Here is a 27,178-nt window from a genome sequence, read left to right as displayed (position 1 = left end):
CATGACCACTATAAACAGTAAAATGTAGTAAAATACAAGTTCGGTCGTTTGTTGACAGTACAATAAAACTACACTTTGTGTACTTTTCATAAATGTATTGAGTTATTTTAATTTAAAACACTAACGTCAAAATGCAACCAGTGAATTTGAGGAAACTTCCTTTTATTACACATTTTATTAGTGAAATAAAAGTAATCCGATTGCAGACGTATACTAGCACCAACAGACGCAAATAAAATCGCAACTAACTCGTGTTTATTTAGTTGTAACACAAAGCATGAACCCGGTTTTCTTCATTGCAATCAAATACATTCATAATGGTGCAAAAGGTTCGAAAGCGCAAAAGCTTTACACATCACAGGATTTTATCCCAATACATTTAAATAGTACATATTGCTGCTTGACATTTAATACAAATGTAACTTCAGGTAGCAAATACCTTCCAAAAGGTCAGCACATTATTTGACCTCTGTTTACATGATTTTACTCATGACAGGCAGATTCATGTTTCTCCTTCAGAGGAGAGACCTAATAAACACAAAAGGACACGTACAGTATATAAAAAGTGCAATTCAATATTGCTTTAGTCTTTCAAAGTAGAAATGTAGTGTCATAATAAAATATTTACTCATTTTATTTGTTATGCATTCAAAAATTGTATAAATGAAAGGATTCCTTCACAGTCTAACCTTCAGATTTGGTTCTTCATAGGTCCAACTTCATAAAAAAAAAAAAATAAAAAATTATGCTTAATATAAAAGCTACTGCAAAAGGCTTCACGCCAAAAGGAAACGTTGGCTTGCAACGAATAAATGCCACCACTTTGGAGCAGAGTCAGTGTCAGGAGTGCATTACGGGCGTTTAAAATGGTAGGAGAGTGCGGAGAGGGGAGAAGGGTTTAGGTCTCGCACGATCTTGTTAAGGCTGGAGATCTTTTCTTCCAGTAGGTAGTTTTTCTTCTCTGCAATTGTATGACGCTGTTGTGTTCGCTCCAGAGCTTTCAGCAGCTGGGCGTTCTCCACGTACAGATCACCGATCAACACGTCTGCCTTGCCGTTCTTATGCAGCTTTAAAACAGACAAATGAGACGATTATAGACGTTTTGTCCCCACAATAAATCTATTGTGTGGTAAAAATCATAAACTTTTGGCCTTTGAGGTTTTTTGAGAAACAATGGCTTTACATTTTCGCCTGCATTCTCTTGGTTTGATCTTTTATGCATCTCATTTGTTGACCTTAATGAAGACGGGAATTTTAAACTGACCTGGTCTTTGAGCTGAGCGACTTTTTCTTTCAGCAGGAGCTTGACGTTACGCAGCGATAGTTCAATTTCCCTCATGCGCTCCTCCATATTCTTCATCTTCCTCTCTCGGTCATCCTGCTGAAAAACAATGAAGGATACAATAAAGCAAACTGCTTCAAATCCACGAAACTGTAAGTGTCTGTCTGAGTTTTAGGAAATAAGAGTCATAAAACACAGATCACAATCAGGAGAACTTAATGCTTTATTTGATATCTGCATTAAATTATGTCAGGTAAATTTAAAAAGTAGAGAACAATGTGCTACATAATAAATAAAAATAAATAAGTATAAAATTATGCTCCCAGTACTGCTACAAAAATAATTTAATGCATAAATAAAATAAACAATCCTAACAAAATAAATAAAACAAAAATACATTACGATCTATACATGGTGCAAAAAAAGATTTAAGAGAAACACAATAATAATATTAAGTACTAGACATTGAACTACACTACTGGAGACATTCAAGTAGAAGAACAGTCTTGTGCGACAGGTTTAGAGAGTCATTATTTAGGAAAAGTACAGCCCAGAAAGTCAAAAAACACTTTGGTAGTGCAGCAGCAACACATGAATACACAAACAGGTAGATTGAAGATACAATCAGGGGAAAATAGAGTGAAATGTAACAGACTTTAAGAAAACAGATCCGTAAAACCCGAGTGCACATGGACCACAACGCCACCAGACTTGCACAGGTAGAAACTGCTTGATTGTTGGAAAACTGAATCGTGTTAGGCACGAAGCTCATCCTAATGTTACCGCTCCTCTGTGATCGTAAGGCAAACGGTCACATGATGAAGCCTCTGAGGTCATACAGGATGTACCACGTCTCACACTGTGATCAACTGTACCCCAGAAACAACACCCTGTGTCAAAATAGTCCCTGTAGTCAAGACATTACAGTAAAAAAAAAAAAAAAAAAAAAAAAAAAAACATCTGTCGACCGACCATTTTGTAGACGAAACCTTAAACCTCTAAGTAACAATCAAAATCCCATTGGGAGAAAACATCAGAAGCTGTGTCTGTTTTCCTGCCATCTAGCAGCAGCTACATGTAATTACACAACAGCGCTTTTTGACTCCGGCGCCACCATGTACTTCAAATCTCCTATAAGGACGACATTTTGTGCTCAAGTAAGATTTTTGCTCCAAATCTAGCAGAGTATGATGGTAGACTGAAGAGAAGGGAAAAAACGCTGGCGTTACAGTCCACCGATCCGTCGGTAGCTGTCTGCGTGAGCTGCCCGCTGCTCCGGCATCGCCCCCTGCAGAGAAAAGGCAGGTTCACTTCACCAGGGCTCTATCCTCTAAAGACCTACAGTACACAGGCCTGGGAATATGCATCACAACTAAACCATTAGAAAATGAATCAACGAACAAAATGTGTGACGTTACCATGAAAATGTTAATAAATCCAGCAAAAAGGCCTATTTCATTCAGAAATTTGTTTATATAGCAAAACAAAAACTTACATATAAAAATAATCACATCACAAACACTCCCTAATTTATGGCTCAGATGCTATAGGAACAGTGGGATGAGGAGATAATCCTGAAAGAACTACATCTGATTAGAGATGAAGGTTTGTGCAGCGTGGTGACTAACAAAAAGGAGCGCAGCCACCACACCTACAGTCACACCCCTGAAACTACTTTAGTCCCGAGACTGAAATTAAATAAAGGTCTCACACACAGAGTCGTGGTTCACATCTACGCGGGGACTCACCATTGACATAATGTCTTCCCTAGCCATCACAAACAAAGGCAGACGTCTAATCTTTGCTCTAATTCAAACCAAAAATTAATTCTAACCTCAGCCCTAAAACATCTTGACCCTCAAAAAAGCTTTCGGACTGGTGGGGACCCGCCAAGTGTCCCCACGTTGTCGCATCGTCCTCACCTTGATAGCAAAAACATGGCAATGGTCCCCACGTCAAAAGAAAAACACACACACACACACACACACACACACACACACACACACACACACACACACACACACACACACACACACACACACACACACACACACACACACACACACACACACACACACACACACACACACACACACACACAAAGTAAACACTATAAACATGACATGGATGACAGAGTGTAAATGTTAAGATGGATGACAACACCGAACGAGCACAGCAAACCCACCAGTCAAGCCAATTGTCATCAATTGTTATCATCACAACTAATCAACTAAACACTCAGCTCAGGTGTTTGGAAAAAACAAAACACGACTTTAATGCTTTGGCATTCACTAAGATTGTATTAAAAAAATCTCCTGAGGTGAGTGTTTTCAGTGGACATACATTCATCACCAAAAGGAAAAGAAATGCAGTGAGTTTACTTATAACAAACTCCTTCACACACACACACACACACACACACACACACACACACACACACACACACACACACACACACACACACACACACACACACACACACACACACACACACACACACACACACACACACACACACACACGATAAAATGTACGATAGCCAAGGACAAACAATGATTAAAATGAGACCAAACCATTAATGCACATTAAAAAAAATACTAACACAGTAGTAAAACTCTAATGCGCAGAGGCAAAACACAGTTTGATAAATCATTTGAACTCATTGCTCATTAACGATTAGCAGCATAAATACTACAAATTAAACATTCCTTCAGGTAAGAGAGAGAATTGAGTGCATTTGCCTAAGTTTGCTTTGAGCGTGTGGTTGGACTGTACCTGCACATTGTCCGGATCTTCAGCTCGATGGGGTCCTCTGGGCATTCTGTGAGGTGACGGGGGCAGAAGACCCACCAGCTGAGCTGGGAAAGTCTGGAAAAAGAGAAAAAAAAACCCACATCAGTAATTAATAAATTAAATAAATAATAGATATTTTATGGGAAGAAAAATTGGCATAACCTTTACCAACCACATCTAATGAAAACATCTGTCAAATCAAGTATAAAGACAAGTAAAGGTCCCATCAGCACCTCTAGCAGTTGCATAGACAGTCGAGCCATCTGAGCTTTGAGCGCTTCGTTTTCCTGCTGAAGGTTTTCCAGCTCCAAATGTCTTTGTCCAGCTTCGTCCCCCTGAAGCCAAAGCATCAACAATGAGAATTTAGGCAGATGCCAAAGTTATCACAGCTAATGTTATTTCATTAGTTCAGACCTTATTCAGGTCCTTTTGAGCCTCAAGCTCCTGCTTCAGAAAGGCGTTCTCCTGTTCCAAGGCCTTCACCAGCGATGACTGGCTCCTGTGTCTGTGCTGCTTCAGGGACAGGATGGTTGCATCCAGCTGATGCACCTGTGCACACGAAGGATTGGTGTCAGAGTTGAGGATGCTACAACACGCAGGGCTTTTCTTGAGCGGGTGGAGGGGGGCTCACCTTCTCCCTGGACTGCAGGAGGTCTCCTTTAATGCTGTGCACTTCAGACTGAAGCCTCTCGTTCTCTTGCCTCAGCAGCTGCTGCTCCTGCTCCATCAGCCGAGACATCTCATCTCTGTACAGCCTTTTGCTCTGACTCTGGAGACCGCTGGAGTGCAGGGCCATCTCCAAAAGACGGTTCTGAGATGAACCCAAGAGAAGTGTCTGTAAGTGAACGTCTGCTGAACTGACTGAGAAGAATCAGTCAATAAGAACGACAAAATGATTCTTCCCATAGAACTTCAGGAGGGTGTGAGGGCTGAATACCTTGGAGGCATTATTCCAAAATCAAAATGGCCTCACCTTATCATCGGCGTTCTGCAGCTGTTTGTGCAGCACTGCAAGCTCGTGTTTGAGGGAATCCTTCTCCTGCTCCAAAACACAGACGTCTGCTTTCAGACGGGAGCTCTGATGGGTCACAGCTTGAAGGGTTTCATCTGCCGCCTTGATCTAGCACGAAGAATAAAACTAATTTGGTCCTTTATTATTAACCGCATTATATTGAGTGTTGAATTACGGCTAGAAAGCAGATCTACACCTACTGCAACGACTGTGAATTAGGTGTTTGTGCAGCTTTCAGCGCTCTTACCTTCTCCTGAGCTCTGGCTAGCTGGTTGCGAAGGCCTTGAGTCTCTTTATCCGTCTTCCTCCGCTCCTCTACTAGATGGCTGAGCTGTGCCTCCTGAGAAGCACAAGACCACTGCAGTTAAAATGCATCAACACCAAGTTTAACAACACATCACACTAATCGCTTATTTCCACGTAATCACTGCAGGTGAATTAGGGAATCAGCAGCTTGTGCCACTTTGATGGTGGCGAGATCCACCGCGGCCATGACTCCATGCTCACCTTCTCTCTGAGGTCAGACAGCTGCTGCGACAGCTGGATATTCCTCCCTTCCAGCTGTGCAGTGTCCTTCAGAGCTTTGGTGAGCTCTGCCTCCAAAGACGACACACAAGCTGCCAGCTAACACAAAACAGCCACCGATTAACTACCCGCTACGTGCAGCGCACCGTGACGCCGTCAGCTCCGCCCCGTTTACCTGGTTCTCGTCTTCGCCGGGCAGCGCCGCCCTCCTCTTGTGTCCCTTTACCGGCTCTACCAGCTGCGGCCCAACGTCCTCCACTTCCTCAGGATGCTCCACGCTTACCCCACTTTCCCTCTCGAGTTGCTGGTTCTGCAAACGCAGCTCTGAAATCTGAGGGAGAAGAAACTGAAGAGCTGATACGGAAGTTCTGACTGCATGAAATCAAAACGGGTCGGAAGAGATCTGTACCTGTTGTTTGAAGTGCTCTGCCGCCTTTTGTGCTGCAAGTTTTTCCTTCTGTAGGACTTCCAATGTTTGCCTAAAATCAAACATGACTGTAAATAACAAGACATCCACCCATTCTCTGTAAATGTTATTTATTCCCATCTTACATAAGCTGTCCTTCTTTGAAGTCCTCTTCCTCCAAGGCAGCGATTCTTTCTCTGAGGACGAGATTTTCCTCAGCAAGACGGCCGACTTCAGCCCTACGAACAGACAGAACTGCATTAGAAGGTTAAAAAACAGCTACAGTTGTGGACGCATTGAACCTGCTGCTGCGTCACTGAGCTACAGGGAATCAGAGAAGCTCGACTGCTCGAGCTCCGTTTGGCTGCACTGACGCTGGGAAGCACTGGGAAACTAAGCACAGGAAGGAGAACGGCTCTACGGGCTGGAGAACGAACGGAGAAGCGCTCTGAGGAACCAAACCAGGGGGAGAACAAGCCACGGGACACATGGGACGCTGGGAGCCTGCTGCTGCTCCACGTTACCTATGGGCCTCCGTCGTCTCATTTATCGCCTGCGACCTGTCCTGTAGCTCAGCGATGGCTCTGCGCAGCCTGCCGTTGCGCTTCTCAAACTCCACGCAGCAGTCGTCCAGGTCGGCCTCCAGCTGAGCGGGTGGCGCCGGCCGCCCGCTCGCGTCCAGCACCTCGTCCTCCCCCGGCTCGTTTCCTGGGGACACGTCGTCCCGCCCCTCGAGCTCGCAGATCAGCTCCAGCAGCTTCGCGTTCCTGTCCCTCAGACTGATCTCGTCCACACAGGAGACCCGCAGGTCGTGGAAATCAGGGAAAATATTCATTGCACTCTCCAGGCTCCAAACCCTCCTCTCCAGTTCATCGTTCTGGTCCCTCAGCTTTGCGTTTTCACACAAGCAGTCTTCGTATCTAATGTGAAGCTCCGCCATTTTCAAGGCCTTCGTCTCCAGCTCGCGCACGTGCTCCATTAACAGCAGCATTTTAACTTTGAGGGTGTAATTCTCCTCCAGCACCTGGTGGCTGGTTTTGATCTTCTCACCGTTATGAGCCAACAGATCCTCTAGGATTTCTGACTTCTGCTGGAGAAGAGCAATTTTCTCATGTAGGAGGAGGTTTTCCTCCGTCGCAGTGTTGTACAAAGCCTGCAGTTTAAAGAGGGGACAATCGTCATCGGCCTCCAGATGTTCCAGACAATCCTGAGGCATTAAATGTTCACAGTCGGACTCTGAAACGCGTTCTGCCTCGTTGTCGTGAGAGTTCTCTGGTGAACTGGGAACCTCAGCATCGGCCAGAGGCAGTTGACCGAGGTCCGCCGCCTCCTCCGGCCCTGCTGGATCAGCCGCAGCCTCATGACGCCGCTCGTCAGAAGGACTCGCACTGTGAACGGTTACATCTTGAGGGTTAGTCTCCTCACATGACTCAAGAGTCGTGCTCTTCTCACGGGTAACTACACCTTCAGTCGCGCCCAGGAACGAGGGGACAGATTCGTTTTTGTCTCCAGCAGCCTCCGGGTTTGATGCAGGGTCAAGTGCAGGGTTATGTTCAGTCATCTTCATTTGTGGCCCATCAGATCTTAGCGGATCTCTCTCGGTCATCAGCTCTTCTCTCTGGGAGTTAGAGGTGAATCCATGGTTCTCAAGCTCAGGCTCCAGTGTTGCCCGTTCAAGCAGCATTTCCAGCTCCTCGATCTTGATCTTCAAGTCATCTCGCTCCGTTAACAGCTCAATCCTCTCCATTACCTGCCTCTCCGAGATCCGAAGCATCTCATTGTATTTCGCTTCCAGTTCTTCCTTCTCCTGCTGGAAATCTTCCACTGCTTGACTTAACAGGAGCTCAGTCTGAAGCACTTTGTCCTCCGCCTGAGCCACGAGCTCATCTTTGGTTTCCAGGCTTTCCTGAAGTCTGCTGTAGAGGTCATTCAGCTGCCTGCTGAGCTCGATTTCTTTGTTCTGCGCCGCACTCGTGAAATCGTCCAGCTCATTCCGCAGTTGCTTGTTCTTCAGAATCAGTTCCTCTACTTTCCCCTCGTGAATCTTCTCCAGCTGATCCCGTTCTTTGGTCCACTCCTCTTTCTGGCTCTCTCTTTCCCGCTCCACCTTTCGCCTTTGCTCCTCGCCGTTTTCTAGAGCCATCCGTATCTGTGCTTCCCACTGGTGCTTCTGCTCAACATGCTTTTCAGAAAGCGCCTTCACCTCGCGTCGGTAGTGCTGCTCGAGTTTCAAGATGTCGCTCTGGAAACGCTCTACAACCGATTCTTGATCGCCTGAAAAACGATCTTCTACCTCTTTGATTCTCTGGGTGAAGCTCGTCTCGAGTTCCCTCCTGTATGTGGTTATTCAATGATGGTTACACCAACAGTGATAAACTACTTAAGCTTTTATGAGAAATAACTGATGGACATCCTGGAAAGTATACAACTTTTGAAAAGTTAACCTTCACATTATTAAGAAGATCTTTCCTTACCTCTCCTGAGTGATGTCATCTCGGAGTTTCTCTAACATGGCGCTCAGTGCATCCCTCTCCTCCGAGTGCTTGGCAGCCAGCTCCTTCGTGACCTCTCGGTGACGCTCCTCCAGCCGTTCCCTCTCCTCTGTCCTTACGCTTTCTATCCTCTTTTCTACTTCTTCCCTCTCAGACTCGAGCTTCTCTCGCTCCTCGTTCAGCCGATCTTGGATCATCCCTTCGTAATCCTCCTCCAGCTGCAGTTTCTCCCTCTCCCACTCCTCTCTTAGCTTCCTCTCCCTCTGCTCCCACTGCTGTTGCACCTGCAACCTTTCCTCCACTTTTCTACTGAGCAGAGCCTCTTCGTGAAGCTGCTGAAGCTCGGCACGCTCCGTCTCCCAGTGCTCTTTGAGTTTCCGCTCTCGGTCGTCGTGTTCCCTGACGAGCTGCAACATTTCGTCCTCCAAAAGCGCCTGGAGAGACTCCTGACTCTGCTCGTCCATCCGAGCCCTCTCTTTCTCCCACTGCTCTGTCAGTGTCTTTATAGTTTTACTATGCTCCTCTTCTAACCTGACCTTTGCCTCCTCCAGTTCCACCAACAACGTTTCCTGATGGTGTTTCAGCAGCAGTTCTTTCTCTGTTTTAAAACCTTCTAAAAACCTCTTCTCTAATTCTCGCTTTTCTTCGTGGTGTTTGCTTTTCTCCCCATCAAGTCTGGCTTCAAAAATCTCTAAATGCTTCTCCTCTAGTCTCTTAATATTATTGGCGTGTTGCTTTTTCAGTTCCTCCATCTCTGTGAGAAGGTTTTCATTCACTGTAGCCTGCTGGGCCTCGAGGGCCTTCAGCTGCTCCTCCAGGTCTGCACTGTGGGTCTGGGCCTCCTGGAGCAGTCGTCTCAAAGTCGCACCTTCCTCGTCTTGCGGGTTTTGAAGCCCGTCCCTCTGCTCAGCCTGCTTCTGGTCCAGCTCTGCCTGCTCTATTTGGCTCTCGAGCTGCTGTGCGCGGCTCTGAACAGTGGCCATCTCTTCCCTCAGAGCCTGGACCTCCTGCTGGTAGTGGAGGATTAGGGCAGCCTTCTGGTCCTCGTGAGTCGACCTCTGCTTTTCTATCATCTTGTCAAATTCATTAATCTAAAGAAAAACAAAATATTAGAAATAATCATTTTGAAGTTTGGGTAAATGATCTAATGAGCTTCAAAGCAGAAAGCAGATCAACCTTGCTTTCTAGCTGGTTTCGCAAGTCCTCTATTTCCTGAAGGTGCTGCTCCTTCAGCTGCTCCAGCATCATCTCTGCCTCCAGGCTCAGGCTGAACGGCTGAACGTCCTCTGAACCGATACCTGCAAAGTGTCAAATGACATCAATCGCTGGTAACATGTAAAATGTTTGCAGTAACACAGTACTGTTAGTTCTCCAGGCATTGTACTGTGTAAGTATTTATTAGGTTTACCTGGATCTGACTCCATGCCAGGACTTTTACTCTCCAGCTCTTCAGAGAGCGGTTTGTTGCAGGACTGATTACCTCGACCAAGACTGTGGAACTCCTGTAACTCCGACTGCAGCTCATCAATGCGATCCTGCAGGTCCTAACAAACAATGACAACAGGAGTTTAACCGGTTTTTAATTAACAAGCAAACAATACAAAACGGATTAGGCGTTTCTGTGCTTTATCTGCAGTTACCCTGCACTGAGCTTCATAGCTGCTACGCAGCTGTTTAATACGTTCCTCCTGGTGGAAGAAGTCTGCACTGCCAGGGTCCAAGTCCCCAAACTAAGAAAATAAGACCACAATACAAGTTCATTTGCTCAGAAATCATAACATTTAGAAAAGGATGAAGATGATGATGATAACAACAGGAGCATCGCCACAAAACTACTACTCTACTCACCTTTTCTTTCATAATGTTGTCCAAACTTATCTGAAGCTTGGTGATCTGGCTTTCTGCCTCCACTAGTTGTTCTGTGCTGTCCAGTAGCTCCATTTCAAGGCGTCTGTTTTCCTGAAAGGTTTGCATAAAACGATGACATGCACATTCAAGCAGGCCGACACCATTCAAACGACAACATTCTATTGTGACAGCCGTTTGATACCTTGACAGAAATTGAGAGGTGGTCCCTGAGAAAAGATTCGTCCTCTCTGATCTTCTCCATCTCCGCCTCCAGTTCCTCACGCTGCAGACCCGCCTGCTGCTGGATGTGGTTGATCTCCTTCATCAGCTCTGATCGTACGGCTGCCAACTTCTCCTTGTGGTCCTGCTCAAGCTTCCTGTAAAGCGGGATTTTACAATGTTTTTGTCAGGGTTGCATTTTCTTTCATCTTAAATTACAATATAAAATGCTTCCAATGTGTATAATATTACCTATATATAAATGCATGTATATAAAGTGACCATAGACAAAAGTAAACCAGCACAAATATAGTGTTTGAGTAGACTTGAGTCCTTAAAATCTGATGAGGCGACAGACAAATGATGGCACAGATAAATAAATAAAATATTGTATGGGCTTCTCTGAGGGAAAACACACCTGATGTTGAGACTGTTCATTTGCTCAATGGCAGAGTGGTGCTCGTCCACCTCAGTGGCGAGCTGGGTTTTCAGTTTCTCTGCTTTTTCCAGGTCAGTTCTGATTTTCTCCTTCTCCCTGAGTTCTTTGTCTACGCGCTCGCTGCCAAGGGAAAATACCATCAGGGCCAATAAATACATTAAGAGATAAAAGAGGCGACAACTGCCTCTAAACCAACAAATCATCCTTTAGGTTTTACTTAGTTAGAGATTATTCCACAGAGGAGGAAATACACCCAGGTGTGTTAATCTGAATGAGAGACTCCTACTCACAGCAGATATCTGATCTCAGCCTTGAAGCTCGCCAGTGCTGCTTGGTGAATCCCATTCTTAGTAACGAGCAGCTCATTTTCAAGCGCCATGGTGAGATCACTAAGACTCACTTTGCCATCGAGGCTGAAACTCAGAGCCTGTAAACACAATTCATAAACATTACATATGTTATAATATTACTAAAAATAAACACATTTATATTACTAAAATTGAAAAACATTTGTTTACAAATATACAGATAAGTACACCAATTTAAATTAGTGGTGATAATTGGTACCAGTCACGATTAAAAGATGAACAGACTGCTGTACCTGCAGGATCTCAGTGCTGTTTTCTATTCCTTCTTCTATCCAGGCATCCAGGATGCATTCCGCTGGGGTGAAACCAGTGCCGTCATCGAGAGTAGAGAAGAGGCGCATCCCAATAGTGCCGCTCAGAGCCGCGGGGGTGGTTATTCTTCTTCCTCCCTCATCGAAGGGCTGCAACAAGAGGATTCAAAGTGTCAATTGTGATTTTTTTTAAATATTTAACATAATCATAAAGCTTGTATCAATAATATCTCTATATATTCAAGATCAAGGACATTTGTTTGTGTTCATCATGGAGGAATTACCCTAAGGACACGTTTACCTGAGTGGAGTGATGTCGTTTCAGCTGTCTGTAGGGCGTGGAAGCGGAGGGAGTGGGAGGTTTGTTGTGGCTCACAACCCTGGAAACAAACTCCTGAACATTCATCGCTCCATCACCGTTTAGGCTTAGGAGTAAGTCTCCATTTACCTGAGAGATAGTTCATAAAAAAAGCAACAGGTTTGTAAGACTGTCAGAAATGTGTGTTATTCTATTACTTAATTACACCTGTAAAGAGTTTTGGTGCATCATCTTCCAGTCCGTTACTCACCTCCAGTTGTAGGTGTTCACAGAGAGTGAGTAGCTCAGGGTGGCCCACACTTCCCTCCCACGATATCCCCAACTCTTCACAGGCCTCACGCAGCTTCTCCTCCAGATGGGTCGACGGGGGAACGATGGATCCCCGGGGTGTGCTGGGTTCGTCTGGGTTCCAGAGATGCAACTGGCCTACAAACAGATTAGGAGGTTGAGATCGCTCCGTCGCAAGCATCCACAGTATGAAGGGAATCTCCTGAAAGGCCGACATACCCTCTGCCTCATATTCCTCCGTGCTTGTTTCGTGAGCATTCCAGCGCTATCAGGAGACAAAGACAGTTGTAGCTTTAGTGATTGCATCAGTCAAAATCAGTGCAGAAAATGTTACTTCTGACTGTTTTTAAATCATAAAAATACAGGCTAAAGATGAACTTAAATCATGTTTCCACACAGAAAATGGGTATGTTGGTCGTGACCCACTGTTCTGAAACTCAAACCAGCGTGGCCATCTATTGTTACAAGAAGCAAACACTGAGGGAATGAAGGCCAGATGGGATCCTGATACATGTTGTATAGGCATTCAGTCAGGATGGGGGTAGTGGGGGGTTCATTGTTCCTCTGCCACAGCCAAACTCTCTCCTCCTCCTCCCACAGCACCAGGTCTGCCGTCTCTGTGGCAGCGCACCCTGACCCGGCCCCATCTGCTCGTCCCCAGTGTGGACATGGAAGCATTGTTGTAGTCTAGATTAGTCCATACCAAGACACGCTTCCCTTCAAGGTCTGGAATAATGTTTGCATTAGTGCGGGAAGGCATCTGGTGAAGAGTCAGACAATGAACACAATGGAACATCCATCTAGCACAAGTTGAACTGGTCGCCATTAAGGGTGACCATTAGCAGACGTTGCTTTGTCAGGTTTTTATAATTTAATCTACCTGAAGTGAGAGAACGGTTTAAGTTTAGGCCTTCCTGAATATGTTAAATAACTGAATGTCAGTAAGAAAAAAACTAAAAAGGTTCAGCTGTGCATGACCATGACTGAACACATGCTCTAACCCAGATCCACTTGAGTGAGCTTCTTCCAGTCTGTCTGTTTGGACAAGATGTTAATTCCTCAAACATTGTGCTGTTGTCCTGACAACCACATCACAACCAACAAATACAATGAGAGCAAAGTTCAAGATGATAAATGCAAACACATCATGAAACATTAAACTGGCAACACAGTGATGCACAAACACCATTGCTTCTCAGTTACCCAGCATCTATGCTCAGTGTTATTTACAGACTGTGTTACACTATCACAGCCTTGTCGAGCCGGCGTTAGAGCGTATACATTACATTTCAGGATCTGCGTGTGGCTAAGCTGATTAGCCAAGAATAACGCCTCGGCGGCAGAGACACACAGCTCAAGCAAGGACAGGAGGCGATAAGGGCGGCATTCCAGCGTCTGAAGGTTCAGAGCGGTGCTAGAAACAGCCAGAGGACACGGGCCTTTTACCTCACGCTTCCTGGGAACAGCCGAGTCATTGTCCTCCAGATCCTCATCAACCAGCGGGCCCGAGCTGGCAGCTTCTGACAGGTCTGGGATGGGCTCCGTGAACTCGGGCGTGGAGCGGCGGCCGTAGCGTTTACTGCCCTTCACAAACTTTGGTTGGATCTCAGGAGACGCTGGGGAAACTAATGTCAAATCATGAACAGTGTCAGTGCCGTAATTTTGACCTTCAATAAATGATTAAACTTTGTCAAACCTTTACCATAAACAAAGTGTCTGTTATTAAAAAGCTGTACCGTGATATTTGATGGCAGTCATGTGATGGTGTCAGCACTTTATCAGTCAGCTAACTGTCTTTGAGCCGGTGCTTCTGGCTCCGTTTGTAGATTTAGAGAGTTACACCTTTACACCTTTTCTGCTTGGTTGACTGGGTAAATACAGACCATCTTCTAAAGATCAACAACACTATAACTTACTGGCTTTTTGCTCTTCTGCCTCTGATGTCTCAATGGCTGATGTGAAAACCAGAATGAGTGCATTCTTGAATCGGTCAAAGTCAACCTGAAACATGAAAAATATTTCACTTACTGCCAAAAATAAAACCTTGTATACAGCAAAAACAACATAATAGGGCAAAGCAGGGAAATTTTTCAGACTGGGTGTCGTTCTGTGTGCTGGGTGGAGGATAAGAGCCCCTGAGTGTCTGGATGGAGGCTGGTTTAAAAGGAAGGTCACACTTCAACAATCACCAGCTGCTAACCCTGAGTATGGTGATTTTCTTTGCGCTTTGGAGGTGGGGGTTCATTTTTGACTTTATTGTTGGGAGCCTTGGGTAGACTATGAGTTCACAGCCCCTTCGGTAACAATTACCGCACCCTCCCACCCACTTCCACGACAGCAGCTAGCCGTCTGTCCACATGACTAAAGACAAAACAAAAAAAAAAAAAGAGAAGGGGGGGGGTGCAAAAAGTGTGGCGCGATCATTTTAGATGAAACACCTGTGAGCGGAAATCTTCACAGTCAACTAGTGATTAGCTGGCTTGGCTGCCATGACAACAGATGCCTGATGCCATGAAAGCTGATGAAGGCATCACCTCAATTCTAAAAGGAACCGGAGGAATCCATATTCACGAAAGTTTAAAGGCCACAGGGAACAATATGCTTTTAAATGCAGCTTTTCTACTGCACACCAGAAATAAAGAAAAGATTCCTCACACTCTTTGAAATGTACCAAAGCAGCTTCTTGCAGATGCAAAGGAATAAACTCACTCTGGCGGTAAGGGGATCCTGGTTCTGCAGCAGCGTTTGGAAGACGGCCGGCGTGGCATCACCCAGCTGCAGGGACTGGCAGAGATCGGAGAGCTCCTCCGAGGACAGAGAGCCGCAGCCATCGGCATCGAAGCTGTTGAACACCTCTCGCAGACGCTCCTCGTAGTGGTCCTGCTCCTGGGTGTCGTCCATCCCACAGGACAGCACCCTGCCCTGAAGGAAAAGAAACCCCAGCTCTGTTAGACCTTTCATCACACTTAAGCTACAGCCAGAGCACACTGCGAGAAATACGAAATCTTTGAACACTGCTACAATGGGGAAATACAAAAAATAAAAAAACTAAACAAAGACAAGAGGCAACGGTCTTCATTTAAATTCAGACCAATATAACAGCAGAGCTCTCACAAACAGAGTGGAGACGTCTACGTCGGCAGCATGTTTTCCTAACGACGCCGTCATCTGAGAGACGGAGCTACTGCACCAACACTAACCTGCTCCAGCGTCATTTGTAGCTGAGGCTTTACTTAATCCAATTACAATGATTAGACAATCGGGCAAACTGATACACATGGTTAAGTCTGATACTGACTATATGTCTGTTTATTAAAAATTTTATCAAAAACATTGACCCAACTTTGACTGCCTGGTGGCACCAGTTACAAAAGCGTGGGGAGTGCTTTTAACTGGGACGGGTCATTCCTGAAAGTGAAAACCAAAAAAAAAAAAAAAAAAGGAGCAACTGTATGAAGAGCCAGGCTTTTCCGGCACCAACGTTCTCATCAAGTCCTGGTTTGTTCAGTTGTAAAACAGTTGTGGGTTTGTTCTGGTCTTGAGCAAAACATAGGTCACATTTATCTCTGGAATGAAAGCAAGCCATTAGGCTTCCGTTAAGGAAAAGACAGACAGTCTATCTTGAGCTATGACATAACTCATACACCCAACAGCTCAGGTCATCCACATGAAGCTTAATGAAGGTAAATGTTAGTTAAGTGACTGGAAATAGCAATGGAGTCCAGAATAGAACACATAAGTCTACTTTACTTTGTTTTATACACACACACAGTTGCATATACATTATTATTATGTCTTGATTTCTCATTTGCTTGAAAATAATACACACACACTTCATATTTATGGAAGAGCAAATTGGTCCCTCATCAGGCCTGTGTGTGTGCACACAAAGCCTCCTCCTGACCCTGCAGCTTCCCCAGCTGCTCTCAGGGAAACCATCAAGTGCCCAGCCAGGTGTCCCCCACACCCCAGACTGGGGGTGCCCATTCAGCCCAGACAATAGGCCGTCCACACAACCGGATCAGCATCCTGCATCTGCACATGCGAGTGGCCTATGAGAAGCCAGAGGCTCACGGCAGCCTGCAATCACTACATGAAGGAGAGGAGTCTCCCTACGCACTTGTTGCCCCTGTTGCACTAATTGAGGCTGCTTTTTACAAACAGCCTCTGAGCCTATTACGCCGCTAGAGCTTCTGCTCGGCCACGGAGGCCGGCGGCTGTGGGTCGGACAGCTGCCGCGGTCAAAGAATCACGGCAGGTCACAAAAAAGGGGTTAATCCATGCGTCACCGCGAGATTCACCACTCAGATCCAGAAGTTGTCTACACAGTCATTCTACAATCACGTTTCCACACATTTCAGCTGAGAGGAAACATTTCAATTTGTTTTGATCAGACTGAGCATCAATCTCAAAAGTTATGTTCAAACGAGCAGATCAAGGCTGCAAGTAATATTTGAAATACCGGTCAGATCAGCTGTGCCCTTCGCACAAACCCTCCTGCTTTTCTGCATATGCATGATGTGAGTGGGAAACAGCACACAATGACACACAATGATCGACAATGACAAACTTCCCAAAGCACAACTTGAGACTTTGCTTTGCCTGAAAAACACACTCAACAAATGTTTGATACAGATTAACACAAAAAAAGCAGTTGATAGAAAAACACAAACAGCTAAAACACTATTCAAAGTATTGAATGATTAAACAACCAACAAACAGCATCAGATCAAATTAATCTGTCAACGCGTTATATCTGATTATTAAAGTTTGCACGACTGGACAGAAGCTTTTACAGATGCGCTCTAAATTCTGTCAATAAGAAAAACTGCAGTAAATCAGCAGAAGCGAAGTGAAACCGTGTCAAAGGTGCTTTGTCTCATATGACCAGTCACTCACAAAACCTCCAGCATCATTAACATCAACCGTTGACTCGGTCGCGCCTGCAAAACTGATTTATTAATACTGATTTATTAACTCGTCAAAAAGAAAAAAAAAGTTGTTAAGAAGCAGTTTTGAGGACAGTGATGGTTTTAAGTAACTTTTAGCCGCTGGGCAGCTGAGCTAAGCTAGCTGGCTAACAGCTAACGGTTCCGCAGGCATCCGGTCCGGACGGACTGCCGCTAAATGTTCCGGGCTCGAAGAAAGCGGAGGAAACGGCGGCGCAGCTCACTCACCGAGTTTCCGGGACTTGGACGACAGCTGGCTCCTTTTCCAGCTGGATCTCGGTGATTAACGGCGGGAGAGAGGCGCACTTTTACAACATTTCCCGTCCCGCCAGTCGCGTCGCAGGTGAACGGTCCTCTCCGCTACAACGGGAACTTGCGGGTAGTTTGGCTGCTTGGGGCTCGCTGGACACCGGGGACGTGGTTGCGAGCAGCGGGCCGGCGGTTGTCTCGCGTCCCGGGCTCTTCTATCATCCTCTGGCTGGTAGCGGATTTTGAAAAGCGGCTGATGGAGGAAGGGGCGGTGACCGGGAGCCCGCGGCGGCCTGACTGGTTACCGCCCGCCTCCCTCCCCCTCCGGACCGAACCCACCGCTGTTAGCTTAGCTCAAACATCCCCTCCTAGCGTTAGGCACGCGGGCAAACAGGGCGATCGCCTGTGTTATGTTGTAAACATTGTGTTGCGTATTCGATAAGATGAGGCCTTTTGCTGAGAAGATGTATCATACATTGTAACATTTTCCATTAATGAGTTATATTCCCCACTCTGTTGTATACGTTGAAGTACTGTTTAGTTTACAGTGTGTACTGTCCACAGTTGAAACCGCTGCAGGCTGTTTACTCAACACACAGTTCCTGTTAGAGAGGCGCGTCTAACTTTGTCAGTGTGTCATTGTCCCTCACTTTGGAAATGGGCCATTCACACAACAACCTTTTTCTAAACAGACTTAAACTGGTGGCCCTGCCCCAAAAACAGAGAGTGAAGGCTATTCCGTGCACATCAGTGAGGTATTTTCTGGGTACTTTACTTTTCTGTTTAATATAATATAATATAATATAATATAATATAATATAATATAATATAATATAATATAATATAATATAATATAATATATAATATTATATAATATTATATAATATAAAAAATAAAATTAAAACAAAACAGAAAACAGTAGAACATCTAAAAACTACATTACCCAGAATGCCCTGCGCTATAATGCCACACTATGGCGACCAGTCGGCGGGGTGCGATTAGTATTTCTGTTTGGAGTGGCCTTACACAGGTGGTAGAGGCATTTTATTATCAAATACTTGTTGCCATGTGTAATTTTGCTGCATGCGATGCTTCTCTGTGCTTTTTGTTTGGATAAATCTGAAAAGCAAGGGTTTTGGCTGACAGAGACGGTGACTATGTTCCTCATTTACTTCACGTTTCAATCTCTGTGTCAAACTAGATCCAATAGTTGAACCTTGACCTCCTCCTCTCTATGTTTCCCAACACGTGCTATTAGGAGGAGAGTTCAGCTCCGTCAGCTCACAGCTGAGACAGAGAGACGGAACACACTGGTTTGGACAGAGAAGAACGTGCAGCAGAAATGCAGAGAGCTGTGTGGTTTCTCATCACCGTCTACGCCTCGGTGCCAGTTCTTCTCTATTTGTTTCCCTGGATTCTGGGCTATGCTATATTTTCTCACTTGTGTAAGTAATGTTTATTCAGTCAACAAAGTCATTGCTTAATGTGCAGTCGCTCCCACTGCTATATTGCTCATACGGTTGTTTACAGTATATAATATATTGCATGTAATGCGTTAGGAAACAGTCCCACTGACCTTGTGTGCGCTGGTGTGTTGCAGTGAGGTTTCCATTCTTTGTGGATCTCAGCCGACCTGAAGCTGTGCTGAACCACACATGCAACTTCTACCTCAGCACCGAGGCCGGCGTCTCAGTGGGCGTGTGGTAGGTCATGTGTGGCGTCCCTTTGTCTCCGTTTTAAGTGCACCGGTACTTGAAAGCACCACGAGCACGGGCATATTTGGTCCAGGTGGCCCCCGACTGAATAGAGCCTCGATCCACTCATTTAGCAGCACCAGACCCGCTTTCACAGCCTACGTTCTCCTGCCACACAGGCGTGTTTGTTTGCGCCGCTCACTCGTCCTTCTCTCGCCCTCTTCCTCTTTGTGTCCCATAGGCATACGCTCCCTGCCAGCCAATGGGAGGAGGCCGTGGGGAGAAGCCCTGAGTGGTACCGGGAGACGCTGGGTGACGGCCGCCCTGTTATTATCTATCTCCATGGAAACCTTGGGACCAGGTGGGACGAGTGGCAGGATTGAGACCCTTGAATTGATCATAATGGCGTCTAGTGGGGATTACACGGCTGCTCAGTTCCAGGGGTTTTTCCCCAGGCGCCGTGCACACAGGGGTTTGTGGGTCAGACTAAATGGCTGTGAGAGCAACATGTTTAAGTGTAGTCACTGCTCTTGTGTTGCTTCTGCAGGGCCATAAACCACAGAGTGGAGCTGGTGAAGGTACGGATTTTAATCTAAAGCACGGCAAGGTTTCAGTCTCTGGTTCAGTTGTGAATTTCAGATTTGATCCATTTCAGATTCTGAGCACTGCAGGCTATCACGTCTTATCTTTAGACTATAGAGGTAAGATGTTTATTGTTGTGCAAGTTATTATTATCATGATGATAATTCTGTGGTTTTAGTGCTTGCGTCTGTTATTAGGATTTGGAGACTCCACCGGGGAGCCGAGTGAGGATGGACTAACCAGGGACGCCCTCTACCTGTACCACTGGGTGAAGAAGCGAAGCAGAGGGAGTCTCGTGTGCTTGTGGGGACACTCGCTCGGTTCTGGGTCAGCACCGTGCACTGATCATCACACGAATAGAGACAGCTGGGGAAAAACACCGTATAAGAGAATGAGATGATGCTAAATGTGTCATATGCTTCACAGTGTGGCAACCAATACAGCCATGAGGATCCAAGAGCAAGGCAAGTAAACAGTCTCCTTAAAAGTAAATGTGATACTCCACCTTTCCCTTTTGGCTAATTTGATGTATTATTCATATTAGAGTCTGCGGCTGATGCTATAATCCTTGAAGCTCCGTACACAAGAATCGGAGAGCTTGTAATCATACACCCACTCCTCAAGGTCTGCAGCCTCTCGTGGGGTTTGACTGAATAAAAGTTAACAGAACACTTACAGTACGGAAGATGAAGAGGAAACTAAAAGTATACCCGTCTCTTCCAGATTTACAAGTTCCTTCCAGGGTTTGAGAGTCTGATTTGGAACATACTGGAAAGGAACAACATAGTCTTTGCTAATAATGAAAAGTAAGTGTGATAAACACACCTACAGTAGTTTTTCTTATAGAATCCAGTGTGATTCATTCAACTAAAGATTATATCCTACTGTCTCTGTACAGTTTAAAGGCCTTGACCAGTCCAGTCCTTATTCTGCATTCAGAGGATGACAGTATTGTTCCTTATCACATGGGTCTAAAGGTAAAGCACCTTATTCGTTTTCCACGGCCTCCGTTTCCTGAACCTTTTAGATAATTTCCTGCCGAATCGCTCTGCCTTTTGTCTCCAGCTGCACCAGATTTCACGCGAGGCTCAGACGCAACGCAACGCAGACATTCGGGTTGAAATGGTCTCCTACCCGGCAAAGCTTGGCTTCGGCCACAACAACATATACTTGGATCCCAATCTGCCAAATGTGGTTAGGTAAGGTCAAAGGTTAAGTGCACTTTTATGATGCGCGTTAATCTAAAGTTTATATAACACATTGCTCTCTTATGTAATATTCCATCTGCTTCTTGTTGCAGGGACTTTCTACAAGCCTGAGGCCGTGAAGTGGCTCAGAAGAAGTGCATCATTGTCCGCATTCCTCAAAATACTTCTGTCCTGTACTTTATCATAAGTGTTTGAAGCTTTACACACTGAAGGAAACTCTTAATATAGTACATGTTTTATTTAAACACTACAAAATTCTTTAGAGCAGAAATTAGGTAGGTTTACATTTTTCCCTAATCCTCGTTAAACTGTGAAACAGATGCAAATAAAATCTGCCTAGAGTCTTGAATATCACCATCAGCATCACTCCCATCGTTCCTTAGGGAATGTGAAATATGATCAAAATATTTGACCTCACTGCTCAGTGACTCCACATTTACAGCGTGAAGGACTGTAACAGACGCGTTTGAGGCTTTGTGCAGGAAATGACGACGTGCTAACGCGACTGAAGGCACAGAAGCACAGCTAATGTGTCGTAAACACGAAGACAGCCCTGGTTGTCAGACACAACCTTACATTTTCTTCAGAGCTCTGGCTGTTTCTTCGATGGCCTCTCTGGGCTCGTTGGGCGCGGGGATCTTCAGGTCTGTGGGCTCGACCCCCCACACCTCAGTCGCGTACTCTTTGATGGTTCTGTCGCTGGAGAACTTTCCCGTGGCTGCGATGTTCCTGATCACCATCTTTGTCCATTCCTTTGGATTCTTAAAGAGAAAACACTTCTTGGTTTTATTTCTGCACGCTTGATGTCAAGCGATGATGACCTGATCCAAGTCTGTCTGAATCCTCTCACCTCGTACAGCTTGCTGACCTTCTCCTGGCATTTTATATAGTCTTCAAAGTCTGCAAAGACTTTAAAACTGGAATGAGACAAAGGGCTTTAACCACAAAACGTCTGACAGCCTGAAGGAAAATACGTCTTATGATTTTATGGTAAGCAGAAATGAACACTTTGACTTTAAGTTGCGCACCGGTCATATTTGAAGAGCATGTTTGTGAGGTCTTTGAAAAGATCTGGATTTTTAGGGCTGAAATATCCACTTGTGATCTGGTCCATCACTTGTTTCAGCTCAGGAAGCTTATTGTAGTACACCATGGCGTCATATCTAAGAAAACACAAGGTGATTTTAACAGCCAGGATGGAGAATTAATAACCCATAAGGGAGTCAGATGTACCCTTTCCGGTCCAGTTCAGCCACGTCCTCCACCCTCATGCCAAAGATGAAGAGGTTCTCCTCGCCGGCCTCCTCGGCCATCTCCACGTTGGCGCCGTCCATGGTGCCGATGGTCAGAGCTCCGTTCAGCATGAACTTCATGTTCCCTGTTCCTGAGGCCTCAGTCCCGGCAGTGGAGATCTGCTCCGACAGGTCGGTGGCAGGGATCACTGTGGGAACGGGTCAATTTTGAATTTGAGGTGTTTTTTTCTGGCGTAAGAGCTCAGTGGGGGACGGTTCTGGTACCTTTCTCCGCTAGAGACACCCTGTAGTTCTCCAGGAAAATGACCTTCAGCTTGTTTCCCACCACGGGGTCGTTATTCACCACGTCGGCCACTGAGGTGATGAGCTTTATGATCATTTTGGCCATGTGGTACCCGGGCGCAGCCTGCAGGGGGCGACAGAGAATCAGTCAATGGGTTATTGTAACACCCCCCCTTTGACCTGCTGTTAGACATGGATGAGCTAGTACCTTCCCTCCAATGATCACTGTCCGTGGAACAAACGGTGCTGTGGGGTTCTTCCTGATGCCTTGGAAACAAAAGCACAGGACACAAAGTCATTCTAATCAATGCCGCTACTGACTCTGAGCTGATCACGAACGCAGCAGTAACGGAAAATCCCCACGGCCGGTGCGCGGTGTGTGTTTGTACACGCTGGGGGACACGTCACGCTGCGTCAGCTCGCCCGTCACTCAGAGGCGCACACACACACACACGTACGGTTGTACATGACCACGACGTGCAGGCAGTTGAGGAGCTGCCGCTTGTACTCGTGGATCCTCTTCACGTGCACGTCGAACATGGACGCGGCGTTGATCTTGACCCGGTACTCTCTCTCCAGGTAGTGGGCGAACTTCACCTTGTTGTCCTGCGGGGAAACCAGACGGCTGAGCTACGTGACTTGGCAGCGAGGGCGATCCCAGCCGCGGCCTGTCTCGACACGCGTGCAGGAATCCGTCCTCCCAGTGATCACAACTAGGCACAAAGACTGTGCCAGTTTGTCTGAATTCTGAGCGAAACTGAGCCCGAGCCATTCGCACATCCGCAGCCACATTCACTGTACCTGTTTGACTTTAGAGACGTCACGGACGAAGGCGACGTCGTCCACATAGTCGTTCAGCTTCTGCAGCTGGCCGAGATCCTTCACGTAGTCCTCCCCGATGGCCTGAGGCAGAAAACGAAAGGGGGCAATGAACCGCGCGCCCATTCAGAGTCAGGAGCCGAAGCTCAGCTGAGGAGCCGCGGCTCCGCGTCTCGGACCTCGGCGATGAGCTCGGCCAGGCCCGGGTTGCAGAGCAGCAGCCAGCGTCTGGGAGTGATGCCGTTGGTTTTGTTCTGAAACTTCTCCGGCTCCAGCTCGCTGAAATCCCGGAATCTGGTGAGGAAAGATGAAAAGCGAACACCAAACGGCCACTTTATAAACCACCGCTGTTTCCAGATGCTGCGTGGAGGATTCAAACCTTACACTTCAGTCTTGACGATCTTGGAGTGTATCTCAGCGACTCCATTGACGGCGTGAGATCCCACGATGCACAGATGCGCCATGTTAACCCGCTTGCACCCGTCTTCTTCGATCAAAGACATTTTCCTCAGTTTGTCCATGTCTTTCGGGAACAGAGCCGCGATTCTCTGCAGAAACAAAACACAGGCACGCGTTGAGAGCGGAAGCAGACGAGACGGGGAATGAAGACGACCTTTTACTCATCGGGTTGTGATTATGTGCAGTTCTAGTTGGACAATGGACCGGATGGAGCTTTTCCACAGAAGTCACTTTAGTACGTACGTCGAGGTGAACCTGGTTGATCTGGTAGATGATCTGCAGGTGTCGGGGCAGGAGCTTCTCCATCAGCTCCACGGGCCAACGCTCCAGAGCTTCAGGCAGCACCGTGTGGTTGGTGTAGGCGAAGGTCCGCCTGGTCAGGTCCCAGGCCTGCACAGGAGCAGAGCCCATTCAACACGGTTTCTAATTCAGAGTGCGAGACCCTTTTTCCGACTGGCACCCACCACGTCCCAGTCCAGTTTCTCAATGTCCACAAAGATTCTCATCAGCTCGGGGATGGCCATGGCCGGATGCGTGTCATTCAGCTGGATGGCAACCTGTTGTAAAAGGGTGATTGGAGCAGAGAGTATTTAAAATACCTTTAAAACAAAATAGAAATTTCTAAACCTCAGGTCTTGGGCGCTTACTTTGTCCGGGAAGCTCTGGAAGGACGTGCGGCTCGGGTTGCCCTTCTTGGTGGTCTTGAAGCGGCGGATGATGTCTTGGAGTGTGGCTGCCACCACGAAGTACTCCTGCTTCAAACGGAGCTCTTTCCCCTCGAAGAACTGCAGCACGGTGGAGTTTAGCGCTTTGGACACGTTGTGGACGGGAGACTTCATCGGTGCACGCGATCAAACGGCCACACTCACGTTGTCGTTGGGGTAAAGCACGCGGGAGATGTTCTCGGCCAGGTTTCTGTCCAGAACCGCCTGGATGTAATCGCCCACATTGACTGCAGAGAGTTTCACGCAATGCAATTACACGGATGCCTCATGTTTAAAAAATTATAATGCATTTGAGTCTTTTTGCAACACACACACACACAGTGAAAGCTTCCTGCATGTTGCTACCGTTGCAGCACTTTCAGTCTTCCTTGCGTGGCCTTTCTGTCGAAAGCCTGCAGGAAGTTGACATAAGCTACAGGACGCGATGGACTTCTGAACTCACAGTCTCTCAGGTTGAAGTCGTTGGGGGCGCGGGCCGACCAGAGCCTCATGGTGTTCACAGTGTTGTTCATGTATCCGGGGATGGGCGTGTCGTACGGCATGGCCAGGACCACCTGCGGACGCGCGGAGCTGTGAAAGCCGACGTGACCCGGGGGCGACTGCGTGGGCTCGGTTCGGATGAAAACGCTTCATTTGTACTAAACTAGGCGGCGTTACCTGAGTGTCCACCCATTTGGAGCCTTCTCTCGTCTGCTCCACTCGTCCGTAGAAATGAACGGGCAGCATGTACTCGGGACGCGCCTTCTCCCACGGGTTCCCGTGCCTCAGCCAGTCGTCTGCCTCCTCCACCTACAGCAGGTAGAAATACAGGGGAAGAAACCCCACTGAGCCGTGACCTCTGACCTCACAGTGGCTTCTAAACCAGGGTGTGAAGAAGACTTCCAATATGAAGAATCTATGCAATGTTTGTTAACTACATCCTCAACTGCAGTCACATTTTGCTGCATTTGCTGCCCACTAGCTGCAGAAGCGTTTCAGCACAGGTTGAAAAAAACCCCAATCACAGGTCGCTCCTTCCAGGTCAGTGCTCATGCGAGCGTGTTTACACCGAGGGGCAGAAGTGCAAAGAGGCAGCAGAAGACAAAAGGGCAACAGCCGTGGGTTCTGGAGGGGCTTATCAGCAGCAGCTCCTGCCGGGAGCTTGCGTCACCTCAGTTGCTCCTAACGAGCCGCAGACCTCAAGTTGCACGTTAATCATTAGCTGCCGATGCATTCTGACCTCATTCACTTTGCTCCTCGTGCCCCATTTTGCTGGATCCCGAATTTCAAAATAAACAGGGACCTATGGGGCGGACGGCGTGGTGTGATGCTGCAGTGGTCCTGAGCGTTACCTGCCAGCCGTCTCTTATCTTCTGGTTGAAGATCCCGTATTCGTAGCGAATGCCGTAGCCATAAGCTGCCAGACCCAGCGTGGCCATAGAATCCAAGAAACAAGCTGCGAGCAGGAGAAACGCTGAATTACACATGACAGCAGAAACTTAGAAACTGAGGTAATACACCGTAAAGTCAGAGGCCTGCTGGGGAAGTTAGTTGCTCATCTTCTCGTTTAAACAACCTCTTACGACACTTCTGCGGCTTGAAGTTGCCTCATACTGTACGTTGGTTCACATTCTCTCTGCAGCTCTTACTGTACCTGCCAGTCTGCCCAGGCCTCCGTTGCCCAGCCCCGCATCCTCCTCCATGTCCTCCAGCTCCTCCATGTCGAGGCCCAGCTACAGCAGAGAGCGACATAATGACGTGAGCACCCCGGCGGCCGCCCCAGTGACTCCTGTGAACCCGCGTCTGACCTGGTAAATGGCTTCATCGCAGGCGTTCTGCAGCCCCAGGTTGATCATGGTGTTTTGCAGCGTCCTGCCCATGTAGAACTCCAGAGACAGATAGTACACCCTCTGGAAAGGTGGAAGTATTAACTAGTATGCATGCGGATTATGTTGCAGAAAATGCGGAGCAAAAAAAAAAAAAAAGGTAGAATGTCGACGTGATGCAATAATCTGAATGTTTACTTCAAAACAACTTGAGGTCAAATGTCAAAGCCATGAGGAGTAGGTCAACAAGCTTTAGCCTTTAGCAGCATTTATGTTAAGTCTTTACCTTCGGGTCTGCCTCATAGTAAAACTGCTGGGTTCTGATCCACCTCCCAACCAGGTGATCTCTCACAGTGTGAGCCAGGGCAAAGTAATAGTCCCTGGGAGTGGCGATGTTCCTGTCTTTGACCAGGGTGAAGTGCAGGTGCCGGTTGAAGCCCTTCTTCAGCTCCGCGACGTTCTCCACTCCCACGATGCCCCTGATGCTGATCTGCTTGCGCTTCTCCTGGTCGGTGAGAGGTGTCGCCATGCTGGAAGGTGCGGATTGGGCCCCGGGGTTGTTCGACTCGACTCTGTCCGACTGGAAGTGAAGCTGGGAAGTAACATGGTGGCGGCTTTTCATGCAGCAGCCTCCGCCTTTTCCTGCTTCCCATTGGTGAGTGCAGGGGGAGGGTGTTCCCTCGGCCGGCCTCTGCTGAGCTGCAGGAACAGGAACAGGAAGACCACGGTTATTCAGAGGTTTGGGACTTCATACCTAGTCCTCATAGACTATCACAGGCTGAACTGAATTAATAAGAAGAAAGTGTTATTTCAATCTTAGTCACACACCAACGTAGGTGCATTTAAACCACAGGTGCAGATCATTGGTTTGTCACAGGCTCTGTAGTATTTTGGTGGAGTCACTGCTGCGA

At 46.9% G+C, this 27,178-nt stretch overlaps 3 protein-coding genes across 5 annotated transcripts; 1 reads left to right on the top strand and 2 right to left on the bottom strand.

Moving 5' to 3' along the window:
* Positions 1 to 238: 238 nt before the first annotated feature.
* nin (ninein (GSK3B interacting protein)) lies at positions 239 to 19,154 on the bottom strand. Of its 3 annotated transcripts, XM_055505414.1 has the most exons (29): positions 19,017 to 19,154; positions 14,952 to 15,164; positions 14,159 to 14,243; positions 13,689 to 13,867; positions 12,462 to 12,507; positions 12,205 to 12,380; positions 11,937 to 12,083; positions 11,618 to 11,785; positions 11,307 to 11,443; positions 10,996 to 11,136; positions 10,561 to 10,735; positions 10,359 to 10,469; positions 10,151 to 10,240; positions 9,919 to 10,054; positions 9,687 to 9,808; positions 8,493 to 9,601; positions 6,543 to 8,351; positions 6,165 to 6,257; positions 6,022 to 6,091; positions 5,788 to 5,943; positions 5,595 to 5,711; positions 5,335 to 5,427; positions 5,049 to 5,195; positions 4,707 to 4,886; positions 4,490 to 4,624; positions 4,309 to 4,410; positions 4,058 to 4,150; positions 1,265 to 1,381; positions 239 to 1,067 (listed from the first exon to the last, which is right to left on the bottom strand). In XM_055505414.1, the coding sequence occupies exons 1-29, from the start codon at positions 19,050 to 19,052 to the stop codon at positions 852 to 854; spliced, it is 6,399 nt and encodes a 2,132-aa protein (XP_055361389.1). In that variant the 5' UTR covers positions 19,053 to 19,154; the 3' UTR covers positions 239 to 851. The 3 variants fall into 3 exon arrangements, with proteins under 3 accessions (XP_055361389.1, XP_028995140.1, XP_055361388.1); XM_029139307.3 differs by lacking the exon at positions 6,543 to 8,351; XM_055505413.1 differs by lacking the exons at positions 5,595 to 5,711; positions 6,543 to 8,351.
* Positions 18,397 to 21,278, top strand: LOC114848676 (lysophosphatidylserine lipase ABHD12-like). Its single transcript, XM_029139410.3, has 13 exons — positions 18,397 to 18,591; positions 18,699 to 18,885; positions 19,041 to 19,143; positions 19,376 to 19,495; positions 19,682 to 19,712; positions 19,790 to 19,835; positions 19,914 to 20,043; positions 20,143 to 20,180; positions 20,261 to 20,340; positions 20,440 to 20,522; positions 20,615 to 20,693; positions 20,782 to 20,915; positions 21,017 to 21,278. The coding sequence occupies exons 2-13, from the start codon at positions 18,783 to 18,785 to the stop codon at positions 21,033 to 21,035; spliced, it is 966 nt and encodes a 321-aa protein (XP_028995243.1). The 5' UTR covers positions 18,397 to 18,591; positions 18,699 to 18,782; the 3' UTR covers positions 21,036 to 21,278.
* Positions 21,148 to 26,865, bottom strand: pygl (phosphorylase, glycogen, liver). The gene is made up of 20 exons (XM_029139349.3): positions 26,554 to 26,865; positions 26,250 to 26,351; positions 26,096 to 26,174; positions 25,794 to 25,897; positions 25,120 to 25,251; positions 24,905 to 25,016; positions 24,607 to 24,689; positions 24,385 to 24,522; positions 24,202 to 24,294; positions 23,981 to 24,127; positions 23,663 to 23,826; positions 23,458 to 23,572; positions 23,261 to 23,362; positions 22,918 to 23,065; positions 22,668 to 22,726; positions 22,442 to 22,583; positions 22,158 to 22,365; positions 21,953 to 22,087; positions 21,775 to 21,841; positions 21,148 to 21,685 (listed from the first exon to the last, which is right to left on the bottom strand). Exons 1-20 carry the CDS (start codon positions 26,794 to 26,796, stop codon positions 21,497 to 21,499), a joined length of 2,562 nt encoding a protein of 853 aa, XP_028995182.3. The 5' UTR covers positions 26,797 to 26,865; the 3' UTR covers positions 21,148 to 21,496.
* Between the last annotated feature and the right edge of the window lie 313 nt (positions 26,866 to 27,178).

Source organism: Betta splendens, chromosome 22 (genome assembly GCF_900634795.4).
Source record: "Betta splendens chromosome 22, fBetSpl5.4, whole genome shotgun sequence".
NCBI classification, from domain to species: Eukaryota; Metazoa; Chordata; class Actinopteri; order Anabantiformes; family Osphronemidae; genus Betta; species Betta splendens.
Note: the sequence above shows the minus strand (reverse complement) of the source record. Positions and strands in the feature narration are given on the sequence as shown.